Below are 22,483 nucleotides of genomic sequence, written 5' to 3'. Positions count from 1 at the left end.
GGCATTGTTGTAACAATGGTAGTGGTTGTGGTAGTGGTAGTCAATGGGGAACTCAACACAGCCACAGAGTGAGGGGGTCGCACAACCTGGTTCTGTTGAAGCACGTGGGGAGGTGGAGGCTTCCCTGAATGATGGTGATGGAGGTCGTTCGTGAGTTCTGAAACACTCAATCGAGGCGGCGGCTGGTGCTGTTCCGTTGCTTGTTTTTGGTTGGCTATTGGATGTAAAGGTGGAGGTGGATGACTTATGACAGGTGGATGATGGAAGTTTGACGGAACATGGCTCTGTTGAGAAACCATTGTCCGGTCGGTCTCCTTCTTTTCGACGGGGACAATCCCTGGTCGATGCGACGGAGCCTGGGACTGGGAGCCCTCCCGCACCATGGGTGGTCCATGATGGTTAGAATGGGAGGACTTCCTTGCTGAAACGGCCAAAGCACACTCATTAATAACATTTTTTTTAACTTCAAGTAATTAACTGGTAGGAAATGATAATACAACAATTGTGGGACATATAACAATAGTACTGTAATAAATACACTTCTGCTAGCAAATTTTCAGCAAAGGTTTTATCAATTAAACACTAACACCTTTACAGGAGAAATTGAAGAAAAGAAATCTCAGAATTTCCTTACACAGCAATTTACTGATACAAAAATTATTGCAAATAATGTCTTGAGTTTTCCATCACTAAAGTAGTTCATTACATTGTATACTGTCAGTTAAAGTGGATTCCGTATGATAAATTCCCTTTCTCCAATAACTTTCGATTGGAGCACCGATTTCAATGCACTTTTCCACGTCCACGTCGTCCCGAGTTCAAATTCCCGGCCGATGCTTCCCAATTTTCGGAGTCCACCCAGCATCGTGAGGCAAACTGGGAAGTTACGTGAATAAAAGATGTGACGGCCATTACGTCTAGAAAGCTCCTGATGCGTCGGTTAGTGACGGGGCGACGCAGAGCGCTCACCACGTGCTCGTCGCTAAGCTAGACGTAGTTCAGCTGGTCGCTGACAGATGGCGTTGGAGCGGCTCAGGTCCTCAAGATGGGCTGTTAGGCCATGTATATATATATATATATATATATATATATATATATATATATATATATATATATATATATATATATATATATATATATATATATATATATTATTATTATTATTATTTTAGCATTATTTGCTCACTGGTCAAAAACTCATACAGGAATTACTGACAAATAGAATTTTATCAGAAGGAATTCACTTTTCAACGATACTACAATACTACTTTACACATATTTATCATAATTCATTTTGCTGTTTTGCACACTCTTACACACCACACATATCAGTGTCAATAATAACTAGATGATATTACCTGAAGTAACATATGCGACTTATACAAAATCAGGAAGGTGAATAAATTAACCAAATACTAATAATATAAACAACTTATACGGCTCAGAGGGATTGATATAATTCATTAAAAATAATTCTAATTTCCTGCGAGATATGAGGTGCGAGGAATGATAACGATCACTTCGCAGTTTCCAACAAAACTGCAGAAAGCAACGAAAAAACTGCACAGAACAGACAGAAGCCTAAATGACTGAACCTGGTAGAAAGCAATCAGTTTTTTGCACAGAAAAGGGAACGACAGGCTACAAAATAAATAATAATAATTTAAAAAATTACATCGTTTTACAAATTTTAATATTCTCTTAACTATTTGCTCAAGTTTCTATCACCAAACAAATTAACAACAAGAATTAACTTCTGAAAGGCCAACTGAGTCTATAATAACACTATCCATGCCTTTGGATTGAATATTGTAAGAAAAGAAATACTGACCAAAGCTTCAACACACATTGTATTTTAAACTATAATGTGTTACAGTTTCGGGTATCTACCATATGCTTCATCAGACACTATAGAACATGAGTGAAGATACAGACATATATATACATATAGTAATCCTTAAGGAAAGGTTTAAATTCTATTGGCTGAAGCCTTTAGCCAATCTCGCACGTCCCCATGTCCATTTTCCAAGCACTCACGTGCCGCCATTTTTGGTCCTTAATAAGGGCCTTTTCTAATTCCATATTCCTGTCCATGCTATACAAAATTCTCTGCCATAATTCATTAATAGGTAAGCTCCTTGTCTAGTTCATCAGCTATCTCTTCCTACCTTCTTTATCCAATCTGCTTCTTTCCACTTTCTTATTATCATTCTCTTCTCTATCTCCAATACTTTCGTCTTATCCCAGTTAATTTCGTGTTTTTTTTTATAAGGATTACTATATATATATATATATATATATATATATATATATATATATATATATATATATATATATATATATATATATAGTAATCCTTATAAAAATGTCTGTATCTTCATTTATGTTCTATAGTGTCTGATGAAGCATATGGCAGATATCGAAAACTGTAACACATTATAGTTTAAAATACAGTGTGTGTTAAAGCTTTGGTCAGTGTTTCTTCTGTTACAGCTAAGTCTGATGGAAAGTATCCAGTACATAGAACATACACTAAATAAACCAGAAAACGAGTTACAGAATTGACCTAGGAAAGCATACAACACAATTTGGTATATGAAGAATGACTTCGAACCAAGAGACATTAATTTTTAAAGAACAGTTACATTTATCAGTAATGTTCTTAATTTTATACATAATAATCTGGGTCAATAATTATCCATACAGAAAACATACATACAGACGATATATACTAAGGCTTTATAATATCACACGAACATTTTGGACTCTAAAATTATATAACCAGAAATTCAATACGGCCAACGGTGACACATTTTGTTTTTTCACTATTCCTTTGTTTTTTTCATTGTGATGACGAGAAATTCAATCTTAAAGGTTTAGTGCTTTTACTGTTCTTTCAGTAGGACTTTATTGATAACTTCGCGTTAAAACCTTTCATTTTTACTTTAATACAGAGATTTTATTATTAAATAGATTTATGATATTTGAATCTGGAAGTGTATGCTATTTAATTTGTATTTCGAAAATATATTCACTCTATTCCAATCATAAAGACCCTTCGGAACAAAGATGGAAAAATTTCGAAGACTATTTGAGTTTGACTGATATGAAAGAGTAGTTTAATAGCCACAGCACAACTCACAGATGATAACATGAGAGGAGTTCTACTCTTTATTTGGCTTACTTTAAATACTATGACAGCTTCATTTCATTTACTGGCTGTAAGCACTTATTGTTGCCCAACTTTAAATGAAAACCTGGATAAAAAGGGAGAAAAGAAGAACGCCCTCTTTCAATTGCCCGGGAATTTATCCTCTGCTGTTATGTAAGTCCACATAACTAATCTAGTGTGTTTCAAAATGCATATCAGGGTTTTAAGGCTGTGTAGTGTTTATTACATTTAACGTACAATTAATAACAATTATAAACAATACATCAAATAAAAGAGCAACTCAAACAGTTTTTTGCTACAAGTGTTCAATGTGAGTACCACCATTCATCACACGGCACACATCGAGTCGATAGGTGAGAAAGGCCTATAAACTTTCCGCCGGGATACGCCCCAAAACACATTCACTTTCGGAGAGTCTCGTTTCAACTGTACCATATCTGGGGGAAGGGGGGAGAGGAAATTTGCTGAGCCCCAGATGCGAACATTGTGAGTTCACATCGCCACTTAGTTGAAATGTCGATTCATCACTGAAGAATCCGGAAAGTCTTCGTCATGCAGCAACGTTTCATTTACAAAGTTGGCACACAAATCGTAGTCTGTAGAGATTATAACAACTGCAAACGACTTAGGTGTAAGCGTCTCCTTAAAATTCTCCATACAGACGATTGCACTGTAACTACAGATTCAGGCTTTTTAAAAAATAAAAATACAAAAAGGTTTCTGTTCACTAGTAGCCTTCTTTGCTACTAGCGCTTTCTAACGGTAGACAGAGGAAACAGTACATGTGCATGCGTGCGTACAAAACTGTTTGAGTTGCTCTTTATTTGATCAATTATTTGTAATTGTAATTAATTGTAATAAATACAACAAAGCCTTCAAACCCCGATATTCATTTTCAAAACTCTGTATGTAATGGTGGTCGCATACAGGCAAGGCGTTCTTAGAAATTCCGACAAACATGCATACATTTTCACCCTCAAATGATGTCCGCCTTTCTAACAGAATACAATACGTGAAAAGATTAATAAGTATCAAAAACTAATTCAGAAATAAATTTCCTAAATGACAAGAGCAAAATGAAATTAGCATAAAGGTTTTCTCGAAACACCTTGGGAAGCAAGGTGACTCAGTGGTAAAGCGTTCACTTCTAGTTCCTTCCACGTGAATTCGCGGTGGATAACCGTGTCCATGCCTTCTCCCGTTCCCTCCCACTCTCTTGTTCCACAAATTACGAGGTGAGATCAAAAAATACGATAAATAATTTGATTAGAAACAAAGTAATAAGCTTACATGAAATTTGATTTAATCTCCTTCAAAGTACTGTCCTTGGCTAGTAATGCACTTATTCCAACGTTGAATCCATGACTGGAAGAATTTCTGGAAGGATTCTTATGGAAGAGCGTTCAGCTGCTCTGTCGTGGCCCTCTCAATGGTGTCAAAACGTTTTCCTTTAAGCACGGTTTTAATTTTTGGAGAGAGCCAGAAATCGCATGATGCTATATCTTGGGAACACAGCCAACAGACAGACAGAAATATTTTTCGGCCAAAAAACTCGCGGATCAAAACCAAGGTGCGGTACGGCACGTTTTCGTGGTAGAGAAAAGCAATCTGCCCATTTAATCGGAGATTACAATGCTTTTCAAGGATCCATACGAGATGTTTAGTTCTTCGGAAAGCTCTCGAATAGTCATTTGCCTGTTTGAGCAAATCATTTGTATCACTTTTGACATGTTTTTCATCAGTTTTTGACGTCAAAGGACGTCTCGATCGTTGCTCGTTTTCAACCGACTTCTTACTGCTTTTCAACCGCTCATACCACTTGTAAACAGTCTTCAATGCCATCCACCGTTTTTGACATTTCGTAAGCTTCTTTGGCATTTTTTTTTCTTTCTTTTCTCAGCTTAGAACAAAACTTTATGTCGGCGCGCAACAGATACTCTTAACACGCCCTCATTCTTTTGTCTCTGGAAACCAACTAACATGTCTCAACTCGTTCAAAAAACTTGACACTGACTATACCTATGGTTTAGGCTACCAGGCTTACTAGTTGAACTGGTTACAACTACGATAGATGGCACTATGCACGTACATTCACCGTACTTTTTTTATAACACCTTGTATTTCATAATCTTTTGCTTTCACTAATCAACCGTCTCATTTTAGCTTACAGAGCACAACTGTGCCATGTTAATAAAAAAGATATCATTTCGAAACACGTGTTTCAAAGATTCTTCATTTTTTTAATATTACTGTCTCATGATAATTACAGACGATGAAGAGTATTGTACTTTACCTTATTTTTGTGTGATTCATCAACAAAACAATGTACAGTGATTTTCAATGAATGATTGATAATGTTCTTAGCTACAATTCCTAATCTTGTGGAAGAATCTGTCTTGTTCTGAGGAAAACACACTGGCGTTCAGAATTTAAGACTACTGAATTAAACGGAAGAACTTGATTCTAAAGCAATCCGATACAGAAATCTGACGTACTTGATATCTTATACTATATGAACCAAATGCATACAAAAATTCGTAGGATAGCACCACAGCACAACTATAAACATTCTCTTAAATTAACTTGATATTTTACTTTTCACACGTAAGTTAACTTTAAAAAATTCAGTTTTATTTACGACAATTTGAATTGAATTTGAGTTTAGTGTTAAATTCCGTTGCGAGGCTAAATGAGGCGTGGCCCTACATCTTAACGTAGAATCCGAACCACATGAGCTCCTGCCGGTAATCGAAGCCAGGCGCCCGCGCCAAAAACGTACGCTAATGATATAGCCACGAAGGAGCTCATTTACAGTTACTTTAAATACACAGTGTGTTTCAAAACAATACCGACACAACGTTTGGGAAGTGATTCCTGACACCAAGATAAGCCATAAGTATAGACCAAAATGAATATTTCAGAATTCTAAGGTACTTACGAAGCAATTTTTATCGAGGCAGTTTGGCTATGAGCATATAATTTGAAGTACTCACCAAGTACCTCTATAAAAATCGCTGTGGAAGTACCTCAGGATTCTGAAACATAGATATTTGGATAGGACACATACTAGTCCCTAAGTGAAGCCTTGATCTGACTACGGTAGGTCCCATAGTTTTGGAGCTATGGACCTTTTAAAGGTTTATATATATATGTTTTCGGTAGCTTATAACTCTGAAAGGATGCATTTGTGCACCCAGGTTGGTCTATACAATTTGTCTTATCTTCGTGTCAGGAATCACCTCCCAAACATTGTCCGTGTTGTTTTGAAACACCCTGTATAAATATGAAGCATAACTATCCACACGTTGGCACTACATCTCAGTGACTCTGGAAATCAACGGTAACAATTACCATGAGTTTGACACAAATCAACTATCATTCTTTCTCTTCGGTATTAACAGTTCGGCAAGAATATACACAATTAATTCAGTGTAACTAGATTAGGACGAAGAAAATTAGGAACATCTAGAGGAAATCAATTACTTGCCAAGAAATAGTGAGATCATCATCATACTCACTGAAGAAGGTACATTGTAAAACCCTTCGCTAAATACTTCATCAGATAGCTACAGGGAAAATTAGAAAGAAAAGGAAAACAACAGACAAGTATCTCTGAAGACTACTTTTGTTATAATATCCTTTTTTTTTTCTAAGGGACGGGGACAGAGCGGGAGGGAGGACTGATAATGTTTCCACTATTTCCTTGGATTGATTATGTATAATAAAATACGAATAATTTGTTTAATTTAATGTTTGTATACAACTTTCCGAATAATTTACTATAAATAGAACTAGTATTTTAAATTTTAAATACCAACAGTGTAGTTCGTACTCTCTTAGCTCATGTCAAAAAAAAAAAAAAAACGAGCTGATCATAGTCAGAAATTTACTTAATACCCACATTAACATTAATAACTGCAACCCTTAAAATACCCACCATATACTAATTAATACGGCTGATATTTCGAAGAAAGAAAAAAATTCAAATCATATCACTGTCAAACAACAATACACTGCGAATCTATTTCTATCCTGAAAGCTAATCAAACGAAGCTTGAGCTGTAACTTAATTGCTGCTATTATCTTATCTTAAGCCAACGAACAAAGCATTTAACCATTAAGAAAAAAGAGAGAGAGAGATGGCCAACGTTAAGCTTCTTCACTTACAAATGTCTGCCAAAGCTTTCAAATTGATTTTTCACTATTTCTTTAGGTCACTGAAATGTGCATAATACACGAAAGCGCACAGAGTACTTTTGCAACAGGACTTATAAAAAATCAGGGATTGTTGAGGAATAACTGCGGAGAAAAAGTGTTCAATTTTGCGTTTAAAAAGAGAAACTTTACACATTTCAACAAACAAATTGCAAAAACAAATAAAAAGTTTTTTTTTTCTTTTCTAGTGAAAAAGAATGTGCACAGCAAAGAATAAAGATTAAAAACATACTAATCACTGATTTGGAAAAACAATAATAATTATTAAGTTAAAAGACACAACCACTTTTGAATAGACAAATCATCATAACACGGAAACATAAAATGATATTATCCTCCTGACAATTCTTCCGGCTATTTACTTTCAGCACATTGTTTATTTCAAAAGATAAGTACTTTTGTTCGTTTCTACTGGTAAGTTCACAATACTAGAAGATAGGAAAGCTTAGTATGAACTTACAACAATAACTTCCCTACGTATATGCCACTAGAAGTGTGCAAATGAGCAGATATTAACGGCATTCTCATAAATTTGTTATTTGATGCGTCTTGGTTTGCGCTTGCTACATCTCGCCAATTACTGAGAGGAATTACATCTAACAAGGATAAAGCAGACTTTGGTAAATGAACTTCGGGGCCATCTTTCGCGAAGTAGTAGTGCACATTTCAAGTGTTCATACTACAAACTGGGAGAGTGCAATAGCCAGAAATAGCTTAGAAAAAGCTATTTACAGTTTCCGACTCGTTGCATATATGATACAACGCGTAAAGCTATCAAATCACGGCCTGGCAGAGTGAGGAGCATCTATGACTCACGTGCAAAGGGTCTTGGGTTCGATTCTTGCTAGTCAGCTTCTATTTATTTATTTATTTTTTTTTAATTAATTTATTTATTTTTTGCTTTTACCAATAAAGTAGCCATTTGTAACTACAAGTAAAATGTTAATTCACCATAAATTTATAATGCATAAACCAATAGAAATGTTCAAATCAGTTGTAAAACCTTTCAATGTTCCATGTTAACTAGCAACAATCTGTAACCTATTCCGTAAATATATTGATTCACGAGTTATATTATGGTTATCTTTGGGAATACTGGATGTATGCTATAGCCAAAGGGGACTTGCAATTCGTACACTGTCCACAGATATAGACACGAAGCGTCAAGAACATTTTTTACATAACGACTGTGGTAATCATAATATGACTCGTGATATCAATATATTTACGGAATAGGTTACATTTTGTTGCTAGTTAACATTGAATACTGAAAGGTTTTACAAATGATTTGAACATTTCTATTGCTTTATGCATTATAAACATACGGAGAATTAATATTATACTTGTAGTTACAAATGGCCTTTATTGGTAAAAGCAAAATAATAATAATAATAATAATAATAATAATAATAATAATAATAATAATAATAATAATAATAATAATAATAATAAAATAAAATAAAAGCTCACTCGAGCGGGAATCGAACCCGAGACTCTTGGCGCGTGAGTCACAGATGCTACTCACCCTGCTACGCCGTCACTTGATAACTTTACGCGTCATATCCGTCAGCGTGTAGGAAACTTTAAGACGCTTTTTAGGCTATTTTTGGCTATTGTACTCTCCCAGTTTTTAATATTAACACTTTAAATATGCACTACTACCTCGCGAAAGATGACACTGAAGTTCACTTACCAAAGTCTGCTTTCTCTTTGTAAGTAACGTCTCACTGATACAGTCGCCACCAAATACATGTCCTTTTATCAAAAGTTTCATAACGCTCTAGTTAGAAGAAAAACGAAATATGCTATTAACAGGTACAGAAATCAGAACATGCGCTCCTAAGTTACTCGCTGAGGAATACACAGGTGGTGGATATGAACTTTTCCTGATGACTGTACATGATCATTGATTGTGAGCCTTCTTAACGAGTGACAATTTTAAAGTAATTTTCCTCCACAATCACACAACCGAACTCTATAAAAGCTAATAGAACATATACCTATGTAGATACATATATTCAGAAATAGTTGTGTCATTTCAACTTAGAAACACAACAAAACAAAGACAAAGATGTTAGAAAGACAAAAGACTAAATTAAAAGAGAATCCAAATTAAAGTAGAAAAGGGAAAAGAAGAGGAGTGGGAAAAACGGCCTCCTTGGGAGGTTCAACGGGGACACATCAAGCAGTAAGAAACAATGTACACAATCCCCTTTAATCCACACCTGGCTAGGAGGGCACACCTCTCTCTGTTGACCTGCTGACCCGACGACCCTCTGACCTGCCCTCACCTGGGGACTCCTGCCTCGACTGGGGCTGCTGCTGCTTCTCCTCGTGCGCCTTCCGCTCACGCTCACGCTCTCGTTCTCGCTCTTTCTCTCTCCCTCGCTCACGCTCTCTCGCCCTCTCTCTCTCCTGCTCACGCTCCCTCTCGCGTTCTTTCTCCTCTTCACGCAGACGCTCGCGCTGACGATGCTCTTCTTCTAGCTTTAGCCTGAAACAATATAAAGCATAACAAATAAGTATCAGACTCTCCTGTCACAATAATACACAGTCCTCTTAAATGAGCTCCGGATTCAACTGTCGAGGTCACGTAACGCTAGGAGGAACAACGGATTCTCTTGATCACGAATCATGAACGCTACCATTCCATCAAGCATGCCTGTTCACTTTTAAGTTTCACAAACACAATACCTATACCTTTTGCAGTCTTCTTATGATAAGGTCACCATTTTATTTATTTATTTATTTATTCATTACTTTTTAAAAAATAAATCCGGAGACGCTTGCCTTTATACAGCGTAAACTCCAATAAGGTGTAACTCCGTAGAGCACTGTTTCTCAATCTGGGGGTTGCGAAGATAAGTTGAAGAGATAAATATAATTAGAATCTAATACCGGAAAATATTTTTAAATATTATTTTGTATTTTGTCCTGATAGCCATATTTTTACTTTTATGCATACTGTTAAGAACAAAAAAAGTCTACTAAACATTTTCAATAGGTGCAGAGTTGTTTTAAAATCAATTTAAATGAAAGAAGTACGATAAGAAATTAATGAGAATTGCATATTGAAATACAATTAAAATTGAAAATTAATGAGATACCTGAGCATGGTATGATTTCACTAGTGCGGTATTGTCCTATTCTATCTTTCTGACGCACGTTATCAAATCATTTAAAATACTCAGTAACTTTTTTAACAACTGTCAAAGCTTTTTGACCAAAATTAGAAATCACTTCATTTTCATCATATGACTCAAAATTAAGGGAGTTATGAAGTTTTAGAATTTTCAAATGGGCCCCATTTTGAAACAGTATGACGGATCGGATTCGATATTTGTAATAAGAATGAACCGACCAAATTTGGTTTTAATCCATTCGCTTTTAGGGAAGATACTGTATCCACTATATACAAGAAATGGATTCTACTATTATAGAAATAGATGGATATCGTAAGATTTCCGCAATAGATATACTAAAAATCCCACACAAGCTTATTACAAACCAGAAATTATAAGGGGTCGCTGTCAAGAGGATGTGATAAAATGGGGATCGTGAAAGGAATTAGGTTGAGAACCACTGCCGTAGAGCACACATGTACAGTAATAATCCATGGTTCACTGAATTCAGTAACTCAAAAGTTTTATTTTGGTTATCTGGATACACATACGTGACAACAGGATAGCAACCTCTCATACAGCATAAATCAGCATGTTTTCATTGTAAACAAGTATAAGAAAACTAATCACCACACCCGTACAACGAAAATGTAGACAACTGCAGAGATCCACCCTCCAAGTCAACAATCATGAACTTAGTGAATAAATAGAACACGGAAGGGACAATTCAAACTTCCAGGAAGCGAAGAGCGATCCACAAAGAATTGTAACATAAGAAAATATCGAAAGGGTACGTCAAAATGTTGTGCGCAGTCCTTGGAAAGTTGAGCCGGCGTACATGAGCATGTTTGGGGATTGCTGGACCTCACTGAACAGTATTCTTCACAAAGATATAATCACCTTCCGTACAAAATTCGGGCTATACAGAATTATCGGAAGATGATAAAAACAGATGGAGGAGTTTTGCAGGACTAATGAATGCCACATATATATCAGCACGGATTTGTAAACAAGGAAAACTTTAAATTTTGGGGACACTGAACTACTGCTGTACACTTTGAAATCCACTGAACTTCCTGAAAGATACAATATGGTGTGGCATTGCGGCAAGCTTCATCGTAGGGCCTACTTTTCTGAGGATGATAAAGCCCATCACACTACAGTGAACTGCGAATTATAAATTGAGACACTTGAAAACTACGCTATCCCCACTATTCACATCCAGCCACGTCTCATGGCAGGAATATCTATGGCTCTCTTGTATCATTATTCCTCTGGTCGTGTCTACTTTTACACAAAAGAAATATTCCTTGGCCACCAAGGTCGCCTGACCGTAACCTCCGATTTATATTTATGGGATTTTCTACAGGGGGAAAATAGTGCAAGCCCAACCATCATTTGTCAAAGAACTGAAAACGCTCATCACCCATATCATGAAGGAGATTACCGTTGAGACTTGCACAGCTACCATCAGGAATGCCGCCCCGAGGATGGGAGTGTTTGCAGAGACGCAGTGCCCATTTTTGAGCATGTTTTTAAGAAGGGCACCTTTTCCTTTAGTTGCTGAATTCAATGAATCAGGTATTGTTACTGGAGGTGTTTCCTGTGCAGACTTAATCCTTATTGTGGTCCACACTGTGTTACTAAAATAATCCCTTAAACACAACTACAACTGATTAGTAAAACCGCGGCCTGCCTCCAGGAATTGGAGTCGTTAACATTAACACTTTGGGCGCGGAGGCCGTAAGCACTGTCCTTTCGCCGCTCGCGGCAGGATTTTGGCAGTTTTTAAATTAACATGCAATATCAATAAATGAAACAATATATGACATTTTGTTAAAATAATAAAGTATGGTCTTTCGTTGAACAATCACCATAGTTTTATTTCGATATATTTGATGTCGGCATATTTGCGAATTTTTGAAAGAAGTTACTTTTTTCAGTTTGAAAAATATTTATAGATCTGACTACAAATGCTATGAAGATAAAAACTAAGTATAATAGCATTATTTGTTCATGAAAAATGCTTGTCAAGAACAGTAGAGCATTGTATTATACATAGGAGAATTGTATACGCTTCTTTTGCACCAAAAACAAAACATAAGGTGCACCAAAAGTACTTGTCAAAACCTGTCCGTGCATCGTAGATCTCCGTAGTTACAAATCATATCGGTTTTTTGTGTGAAATAAACCGAAACATTCCGCATCGCAGAGACCAACATTGGAATCTGGGTAATAAAACCTGCTGCCCTTTTTTACTCTCTGTCCCTTTTGCAGTGCACACTACGCATCTTCGTTGGTCAGTCGTCTGGGGTTTGTTGACGATATCTTTCATGCAAAGTGCCGTTCAACCAGTCGGCCATATTTCGTACAGCCAGTATTTTGCGTTGCTGTCGCACTTGTTGGCTCCACTAGTTGTGAGCATAACGTACGAATAAAACGCGAAACAGACATTTTAGTGAATTCACTGTGTAGTGCACAAGTACCGCATTGATCACTGTGATCAAAATCATGTGTATGGCAAGCTGTCTCCACCATTTCATGCTTCTGTGTTTGAGAAAAGCATACGACAATTTTGGATCAGAGAGGTCAACTCCTTTGTTGTTCAAATTGTAATCCAATACACATACTGGTTTCTCTATCTCTATTCCTCTTTTTTTTTTTCGTTACAATCCCTATATCTGGTGTGTGCCTGGGAGATAACATCGATACTTCGATACTGATTCCGAACAAGAACAAAGAATGGTTCATCGAAATATTCACCTACATCTAACATGTCATCTATATCACTTTCTTCGGATGGTAAATATTCGTCACTGCTACAGTAAGAAAGACAATTCATCAACCCACACTTGAATTTCATTGTCTGGAACAACTTCTCTACAACATCCTGCGATACTGCACGAACAAAAATAACACAAAATGATTGAAGAACATAACTTACTTCCCGCCACGTTTCGTGCAATCACGCTGCTATTTTATGGCACAAACCTGACAAATAAGCTCCAAAGACCATATCCATACAACGAAAACCGTTTCCATACGGATTTGAGCGCAATACATAATATAATTCTTTGGTCCGTATAAATACGGAAGTCACGTGTCTAGAAGGAACACGCAGTCCGTATATATACGGACCTCGCGCCCTAAGTGTTAATAATTTTCGAGAACAAACATGCATTGAATTTCTTGGTTGTAAATTTGTCTGCAAATATACAGGGCAATGAAAGAAGCAAAAATGAAAAAATGGAAATTTTTTTGTTAACAAGTTGTGAAGTAATGGGTATATGCGAAGCAAAATATAAGAAATGTTTTACTCATGTAACGAAAAAGACAGTCTTCATGGAATAAGACCAATTCTGGTATCATCACCTGAAAGATACAAGGGTGGTTCAGTATGCTCTGCCTCTGACCCATTTCTAGTGACAGTAGAGACTTGTAACTTTATACATAATATTGAGCATACTTTAGACTACTATCTACAAAGTTTCAAGAATTTACAACAATTTCTCTTTTTGTTACAGGCTGATGATCAGTAAGAAGTGTAGTCACATTTGAAGAAATGGAAAAATCTAATAGCGAAGGACATCTATGGGGATATGGTAGGAACTCTTGGAGACTCTAGCCCTACATATGACCTAGTGAAGAGATGGTGTCGTGAATTTAAATGTGGTTGGTAGACCTGTAAAGATGAGCATGGCGGTAGTCCATCTGCAACGGTGACCACACCAGAAATGATTACAAAAGTGCATGACGTGATTTTAGCAGACCGGCGAGTGACTGTTCGCCACATAGCTGAGTCATGTGGCATCACAGCTTTCAGTGTGCATTCCATTTTACATAAATATTTGTTAATGAAAAAGATTCCTGCACGCTGGGTTCCGCGAATGCTGATGGTCGACCAAAAGAGTACACGTTAATATGACAAATTAGAACCTGGTACGGACAATAAAGGCTGACAAGCCAAAGTTTCTGAAGAGATTTGTTACAATGGATGAAACGTGGGTTCACCAGTTCGATCCCGAATGTAAACGCCAAAATATGCAATAGAAACACCCCCACTTCTCCACCATCAAAAGAAATTCAAGGTTCAATCAACAAAGGGAAAAGTCATGGCATCTGTTTTCTGGAATGCAGAAGAAATTCTTTTGATAGATTATCTCCAATAAGGGAAGACAAATCACAGGTGTTTTGCAAATCTAATTGCGCAAATACGTACTGTCACCAAGGAAACGCCGCGGAATGTTGGCTCGTAATGTGTTGTTTCATTGCGACAATGCACCCGCCCACATTTCTCAAGTTGCGGTGGCTGCAATTTATGCAGCAAGGTTCGAAATTGTCCCTCATCTTCCTTATTCTCCAGACCTGGCCTCCAGTGACTTCCACTTGCTACCCAACATAAAAAAAAAAAACATCTTCGTGGAAAACAATTTGTCAGTGATTCAGAGGTTATGGATGTTATAAATGAGTGGTTGCAGGACCAATCAAAAGAAATTTTTCCTCTGGAATTGAAGAACTGGAAAGCCGATTGGAAGTGTTCACGTTACAGCGGACTATGTTGAAAAGTAACTGTGGTTTGGTTTTCCTACAGGGATTCCTTATGTCCGAGGCGAAGCATGCTGAACCACCCTCGTAGATAAAATAGAAGTATGATTATACAACTAACGGGGAGAAAAAGAACAGTCTACTGATATAGGCGTATGTTCTTGTCACTGGATACAGAACTGAGGAAGTAGAATGACAATGTTTGTTGTTTGAAGTTTAGAGTCAACTTTTCAGCACTGAAGCTATACGAGACGTGGATCTACAGATTAAGGTCGAATCCGAATCAGCGTAAGGCGTTCGAATTTTGTAATACTCTCCCACCGGGAATCAAATCTGGGACCACGCAGAGTAAAGACGAACACGCTATTCACTAAACTAGCGACAAAGGCCGAAGAAAGACAGGAAAAATGTATAAGAATAAAACATCAGAGAGGAAAAAAAGGTGAATGTGTAATTGAGACATTGTAGGTAGTAAGGGCTAACAAAAGTTACGCACAAACTGAATGCTCGGAAATTATATTTGAGGTGTTTGAGTACAAATACTAAGCTTTGGAAATCAGTTCGAGTGCCTAACTTACAGTTTGTGGATCATTCCATGTGAAATCAACAAGTCCAAAACCTCATGGTGTCAGATATCGATGAACCTGTAACGAACCTTCCAGAGCTTTCAGACGATTCCAGAACGTTTTACAATCTTCCAGATGATTCCAGAACTTTCTAGAATGTTCCAGATGATTCTAGAACCTTCTAGGATCTTCACATATTTAGGTAAATGCAATGTACTACGCATGATAAGGGAATGTTTCAAAGATCCCCACAGGATTACTGAATTACATATTGCACTAGAAAAACATTATTGCTAGGTAAGTTACACCTTACTTCACCATTACTGACAAATTGGCAAGTTGCCCCATTGGCTCCCGAGGTCTCTCTCCCAACATGGTTACACGAAAATTATTGTAGACTCCAGGTTCATTCTTGGCCCAAGTTGACATTTGGCACACTTATGTCGAAACATATGGGGCTACCTTTGTACTCAATTTCAAGGAAACCAAATGGACACTTTGGATATTACTGATCCAAAATTTTCCCAGGATTTCCCGGAAAATGATATTTGATTTTCAAATAAAATGTTCCTGACATATCTTGTAGCCTATTCTTTCCTTTCAAAATGGTATATTATTTTTCTCTCTAGCTCAACATTTACGGGAGATACGACCAATTGAAGCCAACACGGTTTTACAAAAAACATCAGATTTGTCCATTTTTACAACCCTGTACTCTGAAACTACAGGGGGTACAGGGATAAAAATTTGGTATGTGATCATCTTTCATAGGGGCCTACAGGTACAACAAGTTTCATCAAATTCTGAGGCGACGAGTTTTTTATTATATGAAAATTTGGTTGATTCCACAGGGAATGGCTCTTGTGGAAGTCGTTCCTCTTTCTCTTAAATAAATAAAAACCCTCGCGGGACTGACTGACACTGATCAAATCATACGCCTGTGTTGCCCGAACTGAGTAACTAGAAAAATGCAGGCAATACTCAGAAGTTGAAAAATAAGGATATGAGAAAACGATCAGTACCAAAAAATCAAAGAATGTGTTATTCAAATTCTCGGAAAAACAGATGCAGGTAATAACAAATGGTCGGAAAATATTAAACTTCGCACGCATTACATGAAGAAATAGGATCAAACTGGATTTACAGTAAGCTGTTAAGCACACAGATTGTGTTTAGCTACGTAAATAAACAACAATCTCTTACGTTGAGTGCCCTGATACATGAATCTACTTTTAAGAAGGGGATTTACTTGATTTAACGTGGTATTTTACCATCGAGGCTGCATGATATGTGGATCTACTGCTTAACGTGGGATGCGATCATGTATACGTCCACGGAAATATTATGCTCTTTGTGATGTTACGCCAAATGAGACACATTGCATACATAGGTAACATCAAAAATTTAAGACTTCCATTGAAAAGGAAGCTTTGAATATGTGAAGGTCTTGTTGCTGCATATGCTTTAAGCCTCTATGATTCTTGACAATGGATATTCGATAAAGTATCCGAAATGCTGGATTTTGTTATCTTAGGAATACAGAGAAAGTAAGTAGATTACATTTACAGAGGGCTGATCAGTTTATACCCAGTTGATTTGGCAACGCTGCTGTCACCCGTGCAATGGTGCCAGAACAATGATGGCGATGTTAGTTTGGTGTTTCAGCTTGCAAGTATTAATGTTGTGATAGTGCTAATGAAATGTCGCCGAAAGCGAACCGTTGATATCAAGGCCTTTTTTCCTTTGCATAATATAAACGAAAATGTGTCAGGGGAAAATAGTTTAACCATCGAAATGTCCACATCTGAAGGCACAGTAGCCAAGCAAATAAAAATGGGGTCCAGCGATCATTCTCCACCGAAAAGAGAACATTCGAGGTTATCAGCAAGTGTCCCCTGAGGCGCTTACCGTACTTAAGACACTTGATGAGGTCAAAATGGAAGACAGTCGTCACATCGGATAAAACTTGCATTTATCTCATGCGTAATGGTAACATTTGGGGAATTTGGCAAAGGACGTACTGGGATTTATCTTTCTTGTTCGCACTCATGACTGTCGCCGGATACAGTTACGAAAGGAAGTTAGAGGTATATAGGGCGGACAAAAACGTGCTGGTAAATGCTGCAACTTTTAGAAGTCAGTTACGACCCCAATCTATCGCAAAGACATCTTTTGTTTGTTCTGAGTCAAGAAGAACCAGGAATGGATTCATATGGACAAAGCGCCTAGCCATACCACCAGATACATTTCTCAATTTTATCATGACACAGTCCAATGTTATTTCCTTTCACGACATTCGTACACAGCCCACTGGATTACAACGACGTCTACATCATCACCTTTGGAAAACGTGCATGGAGAAACAGAATGGAAGGAAATCCTATGCCTGAATTCCAATGTAGTTTATTACAGCGTCCATAATGCTGGTGATCCGATTTAGGACGTAGGACTTACATTTCTGGGCTTTCAGCATGTATCGCTATATTGGCCCGTCACGTATGAGGGATGACGTCATTTGGCGAGGGAAGGAAGAGGCCTGGGACCTGTGTGTTAGGTACCATCCTAGTATTTATCTGGTGTGAATGAGAAAAATCCAGGAAAACCTCACTCAGAATGGCTGGCTTGATTTACACTTTTTCGACCAAGTGTCCTCAAACTGGTGATCCGACAAAACACAATTACTGACGAAGGCATCGCGTTTCGAAGGTTAACAACATTTTGAAACTGTCGGATATAGCCTCACCAGTCTTCTGATATATACATAATGTTGAGACGATAGGGACAGAAACTTGCGTACTCTGTAAGGTTTTAAGAGTGAAAACACCAAATTGGAAACGCTGTTAGTTGAACCAGCTGGCTGCATCTTGCGGAAGTAATTTTGTCAATTGAAACACTTCTCAGTGTGTTTTAAAAGACATTAATCTTTCTTTAAAATAATAATAATAAACCTTTTCTCTTCCAAGAATCAGAACTGACTTTATTTTATTTTTTTATTTATTTTATTTTATTTTATTTATTTATTTATTTTCTTGGAAACATTAGCATCAAATTCTGCATTTTAACTATTACATGAGTAATGATTTTAATAACTGATTTCATATTTAACTGAATTGTTGATATAAACATTGAACTTTACATAAAATCCTTTCAAGTTCTATGTTACCACTGTATGTATGAACAACTTTCAAAAATCGAGTTATGGCAAAGAGTCGACGGTGTAATAGCTGTATAAAATTAGTATCTCCACGAGCTGAGCTGATAATCTTCTTTCTTACTCATGAACAGGGCCCGGATCTTGTTGACAAGTCAACTTTTTTCTGTTACGCATGGGACAAGGCAAGTTCAAATAAAAACGTTATCCATCTTCTCTAGGTTCTAAAAATATAGTTTTTTAGGGTCAACTTTTGGTCACTTTTTGCTGTTTTGAAATTTCAGGTCATTTTTTAATATTTTAAAGTAACTTTTAGGTCACTTATGGTCTTTTTATTCTTTTTTTTCTACATAAGGAAATCTTTAAATGAACACGGTTTACGGATGTGGAAAAGACGAAGTTGAATAATCTCTTTTTATACTTCCTCACTATTGGAGTGGAAAAACTGCATTCTTAACAAGCTAATGAAAACTAAACTGTAGCTGGTTAACGAAAGGTGGGGGTTGGTAGGTGACCAAACAGATAGTTTTGGGTTATTGACCACAAAGAATGTGATCACGTGAATAACTAAAAATGGATTAGAAGGCGTACAAGGGTTTTAAACAGGTTTTTATATATTATTTTCATGTAGTCTAAACTTGCTAGATTTTATTGTTTAAAGACCCGGGTTCGATTCCCGGCGGGAGCTCATGTGGTTCGGATTCCACGTTAATCAGTAGGTCCACGTCTCATATAGCCTCGCTGCTGAAAGGGACGATAAACTAAAATCAACTCAACTCAACAATTTTATTGTTTAAGAGTGCTTTCTAGTTTCAACTCGGGAGTGAATTGACGCTTTCAATACTTACAATGCCGTACAATGGACTGATCAATAAATTATCAATGGACTGCAACTAACTGAAACAAAACTTTTTGAATATGAGTGAGAAATGTTAATTAAAAATCCAATGGATATTAAAAAATGTCAATGTTTAACGAAATAAAGTTTGAGAAAACGTAAGTTTTAAGGTCAATTTTTGCGAGTTTTAGGGTCATTTTAGAGGAATTTTAGTGTTATTTTATAGGTCACCTTTTAAAATTTTTTAGGTCAACAAGATCCGGGCCCTGCTCATGAAGCACTGTAATGATTATTATTTTTCGTTTTTCAATTTCTCTTCAAATACTAGAAAATACAATAGTAATTATATGAGAAACTTACCGAAACTGGAGCCCGAAGTGACAACAAGCGGGAGTCCTCACTAGTTCAGAATCCAGTTTTTTGTGCAATCACATCGTCATTTCTGTCATTATGGTTCTTCAAATTTTCTTAACCAAACGAAATCCATCGTTAGGATGTTTAGGAGCGAGTTAGGTTACAAATGAACATAAAAAATATGTATCCCACTTAATCGGAAACACGGTGAAGAGACATACCTTCTCCCAACTTTCATTTAATTTCCATACGGACATGGCTTACTTTAACCAAGAATAGACTGACTATGTATCCCACTTACTCCGGAAAGTCAGCGGAGAGAGACTGCTACAGAAATCTAGAAGTAAACAGGTAACAATAACATGCTGTATAATAATTAATTCCCAAACATTGCTACGGAGAAAGATCTATTTTACCTTTCATGCATCACAGAGGGCGCTGCAGCAGGAGAGATGAGCCCCAACGGTGATCCAAGCATATCAGGGGGATATCTAAGACCTAGGAGAGGGGATACACCTGGATACGAAGGAAGACCAGGCGTTGGTAACGGCACCAAAGGAGGGCGGAGGAGACCGTAACGTTCGAGGTACAATTGTTCCTCCAACCTGAAAATAAAATTGTAGTCTTTAGGCTAATCCGAAGATCTAAAATTTTCTGAAGAACTATTTGATATAGTATATTAGTATTATTATTAATAAAATACCTTAATCCTTGAATCCTTGGCATGGAAGCAAGCATTTCATCGTCAGCATCTGTCAAGCTATAGACACACTATCTGTAGTAAAGTATTTAACAAGGAACTATTTTTTTTTTAGCACATTCAACAAAAAACATGTAATTCGAGTAAAAAGTAAACAACAACAGTAAACGATCAACAACCAAATGAAGCATAAATAATACTGTATTCACAAAAAATAATTTATTTACATTTTCTCCGAATCACGTTGTTTCGTTTTGTTTAAAAACACTTCTCATCTTACTATACGGAGGCAATCTTGTATAAAATATGACAAATTCTGACCAAAGCATACACTACCTAATAAATAATAGCGTTACAGTTTCGGCAAAGTACCTTTGCCTTTATCAGAAACATCATGAAATACAATTTCTAAGACTATAGCTTATATATCTCAGAAGACGAGAGGAGGTCATATCTAGGAATTAATAAGATATGTCGTTTCATTTTGAACTGGAATAATGGAGCTGGAGAACTGGAATCCACTATTCAAGTTCCAAAATGAAAGGATAGAGTTTATTAATTCCTAGATATGACCTCTCGTCTTCTGAGATATATAAGCTATAGTCTTAGAAATTGTATTTCATAATGTTTCTGATAAAGGCAAAGGTACTTTGCCAAAACTGTAACGCTATTATTTATTAGGTAGTGTATGCTTTGGTCAGAATTTGTCTTTTATTTTATACAATAAGTTCCAAAGCTAGAATGAGTGGTATTCAGAGACAACTTTTTTTCCCTCTTAACTTTATTGCTCACGAAAATATTAAAATATTCATCACTGCACTACTGATATATACAGGGCCGTGCCGTAGGGGGGAGGGGCGACGGCCCCGGGCGCCGAAGTAGGGGGAGCGAAAAATTGGAAGAAAAAAAGAAAAAAGAGGAAAAATTACTTGGAGCATATGTATGGAGTAAATTACTTTGTATACTCTCGCCCCGGGCGCTGATTTTCCACGGCACGGCACTGGATATATATAACATTATTAATCGAACATTATATTAATTTGGTCAAACCCTGGTGTACCAATTCAACCAATTAACTGCTGAGAACAGTCATGCCTTTAACTATAAAGTTAAAATACTTTATTTTTATATTTTTTTTAAAAATCAATATGACCTTACAAAACTATAACCAGAATTTAGAAGAACGATTAATTTCTAAGAAATAAACAATTCAATGAGAGAGAGAGAGATCAGGAACGTCATTCTTTAATTTCTCCCTAAATACCAATGTAAAGTACTAACGGGCATGACACCTAAATACGAAGGCACAATGAAGGCAATAGCGTTAACTATTAGACCACAAAATCTGTCAAAATTTGGCCAAAAAGAATATTGAAACACAAAATAACTTCTAAAGTATTTATTTTTCGTGTCAACTCTGTTGTACAGTTAGCAGAATAAAGAGAAAAATGTTTGGTTTTCACGAATGGTTATTTGTTACAGATTCCATATTTGATTGAGAAACGTAATATAAATTAACGAAAATCATTATCCATTACATTTGAATTTGGACGAAGTTCTCAAAAAGTTGGCCACTCATATTGATTTAGAACGTCATATTTTGCCAGTTATACGTATGAAATTCTTATACTTTGGTTGTAAATGCAGTTCTCAGTTGGCCAAAGAAATCCACATTTGTTTGATTTAACTGCGACTGTAGAACTCTTCAAAGAGGCGTAAGTGGCCAGAATTTTTGAACAAGACTGTACAGTCCTGTTAAAAAAAAAATACTCCCTACATCTCTTTAAAAGGCCCTTTTGACAACCGTATGCACGACAATA

The 22,483-nt window shown here is 36.7% G+C and overlaps 1 protein-coding gene across 1 annotated transcript in view; it reads right to left on the bottom strand.

Moving 5' to 3' along the window:
* px (MAP7 domain-containing protein plexus) overlaps positions 1 to 22,483 on the bottom strand; it is a 527,448-nt gene that overhangs the window by 769 nt on the left and 504,196 nt on the right. Inside the window, exons 9-11 of the mRNA XM_081749542.1 lie at positions 20,380 to 20,568; positions 9,679 to 9,881; positions 4 to 421 (exon numbers count right to left, since the gene is read on the bottom strand). Coding sequence (XP_081605668.1) covers positions 4 to 421; positions 9,679 to 9,881; positions 20,380 to 20,568 — 810 coding nt within the window. The remainder of the gene's footprint in view (positions 1 to 3; positions 422 to 9,678; positions 9,882 to 20,379; positions 20,569 to 22,483) is intronic.

This window comes from Thermobia domestica, chromosome 2 (genome assembly GCF_964235325.1).
Source record: "Thermobia domestica chromosome 2, izTheDome1.hap1.1, whole genome shotgun sequence".
Lineage (NCBI taxonomy): Eukaryota > Metazoa > Arthropoda > Insecta > Zygentoma > Lepismatidae > Thermobia > Thermobia domestica.
Note: the sequence above shows the minus strand (reverse complement) of the source record. Positions and strands in the feature narration are given on the sequence as shown.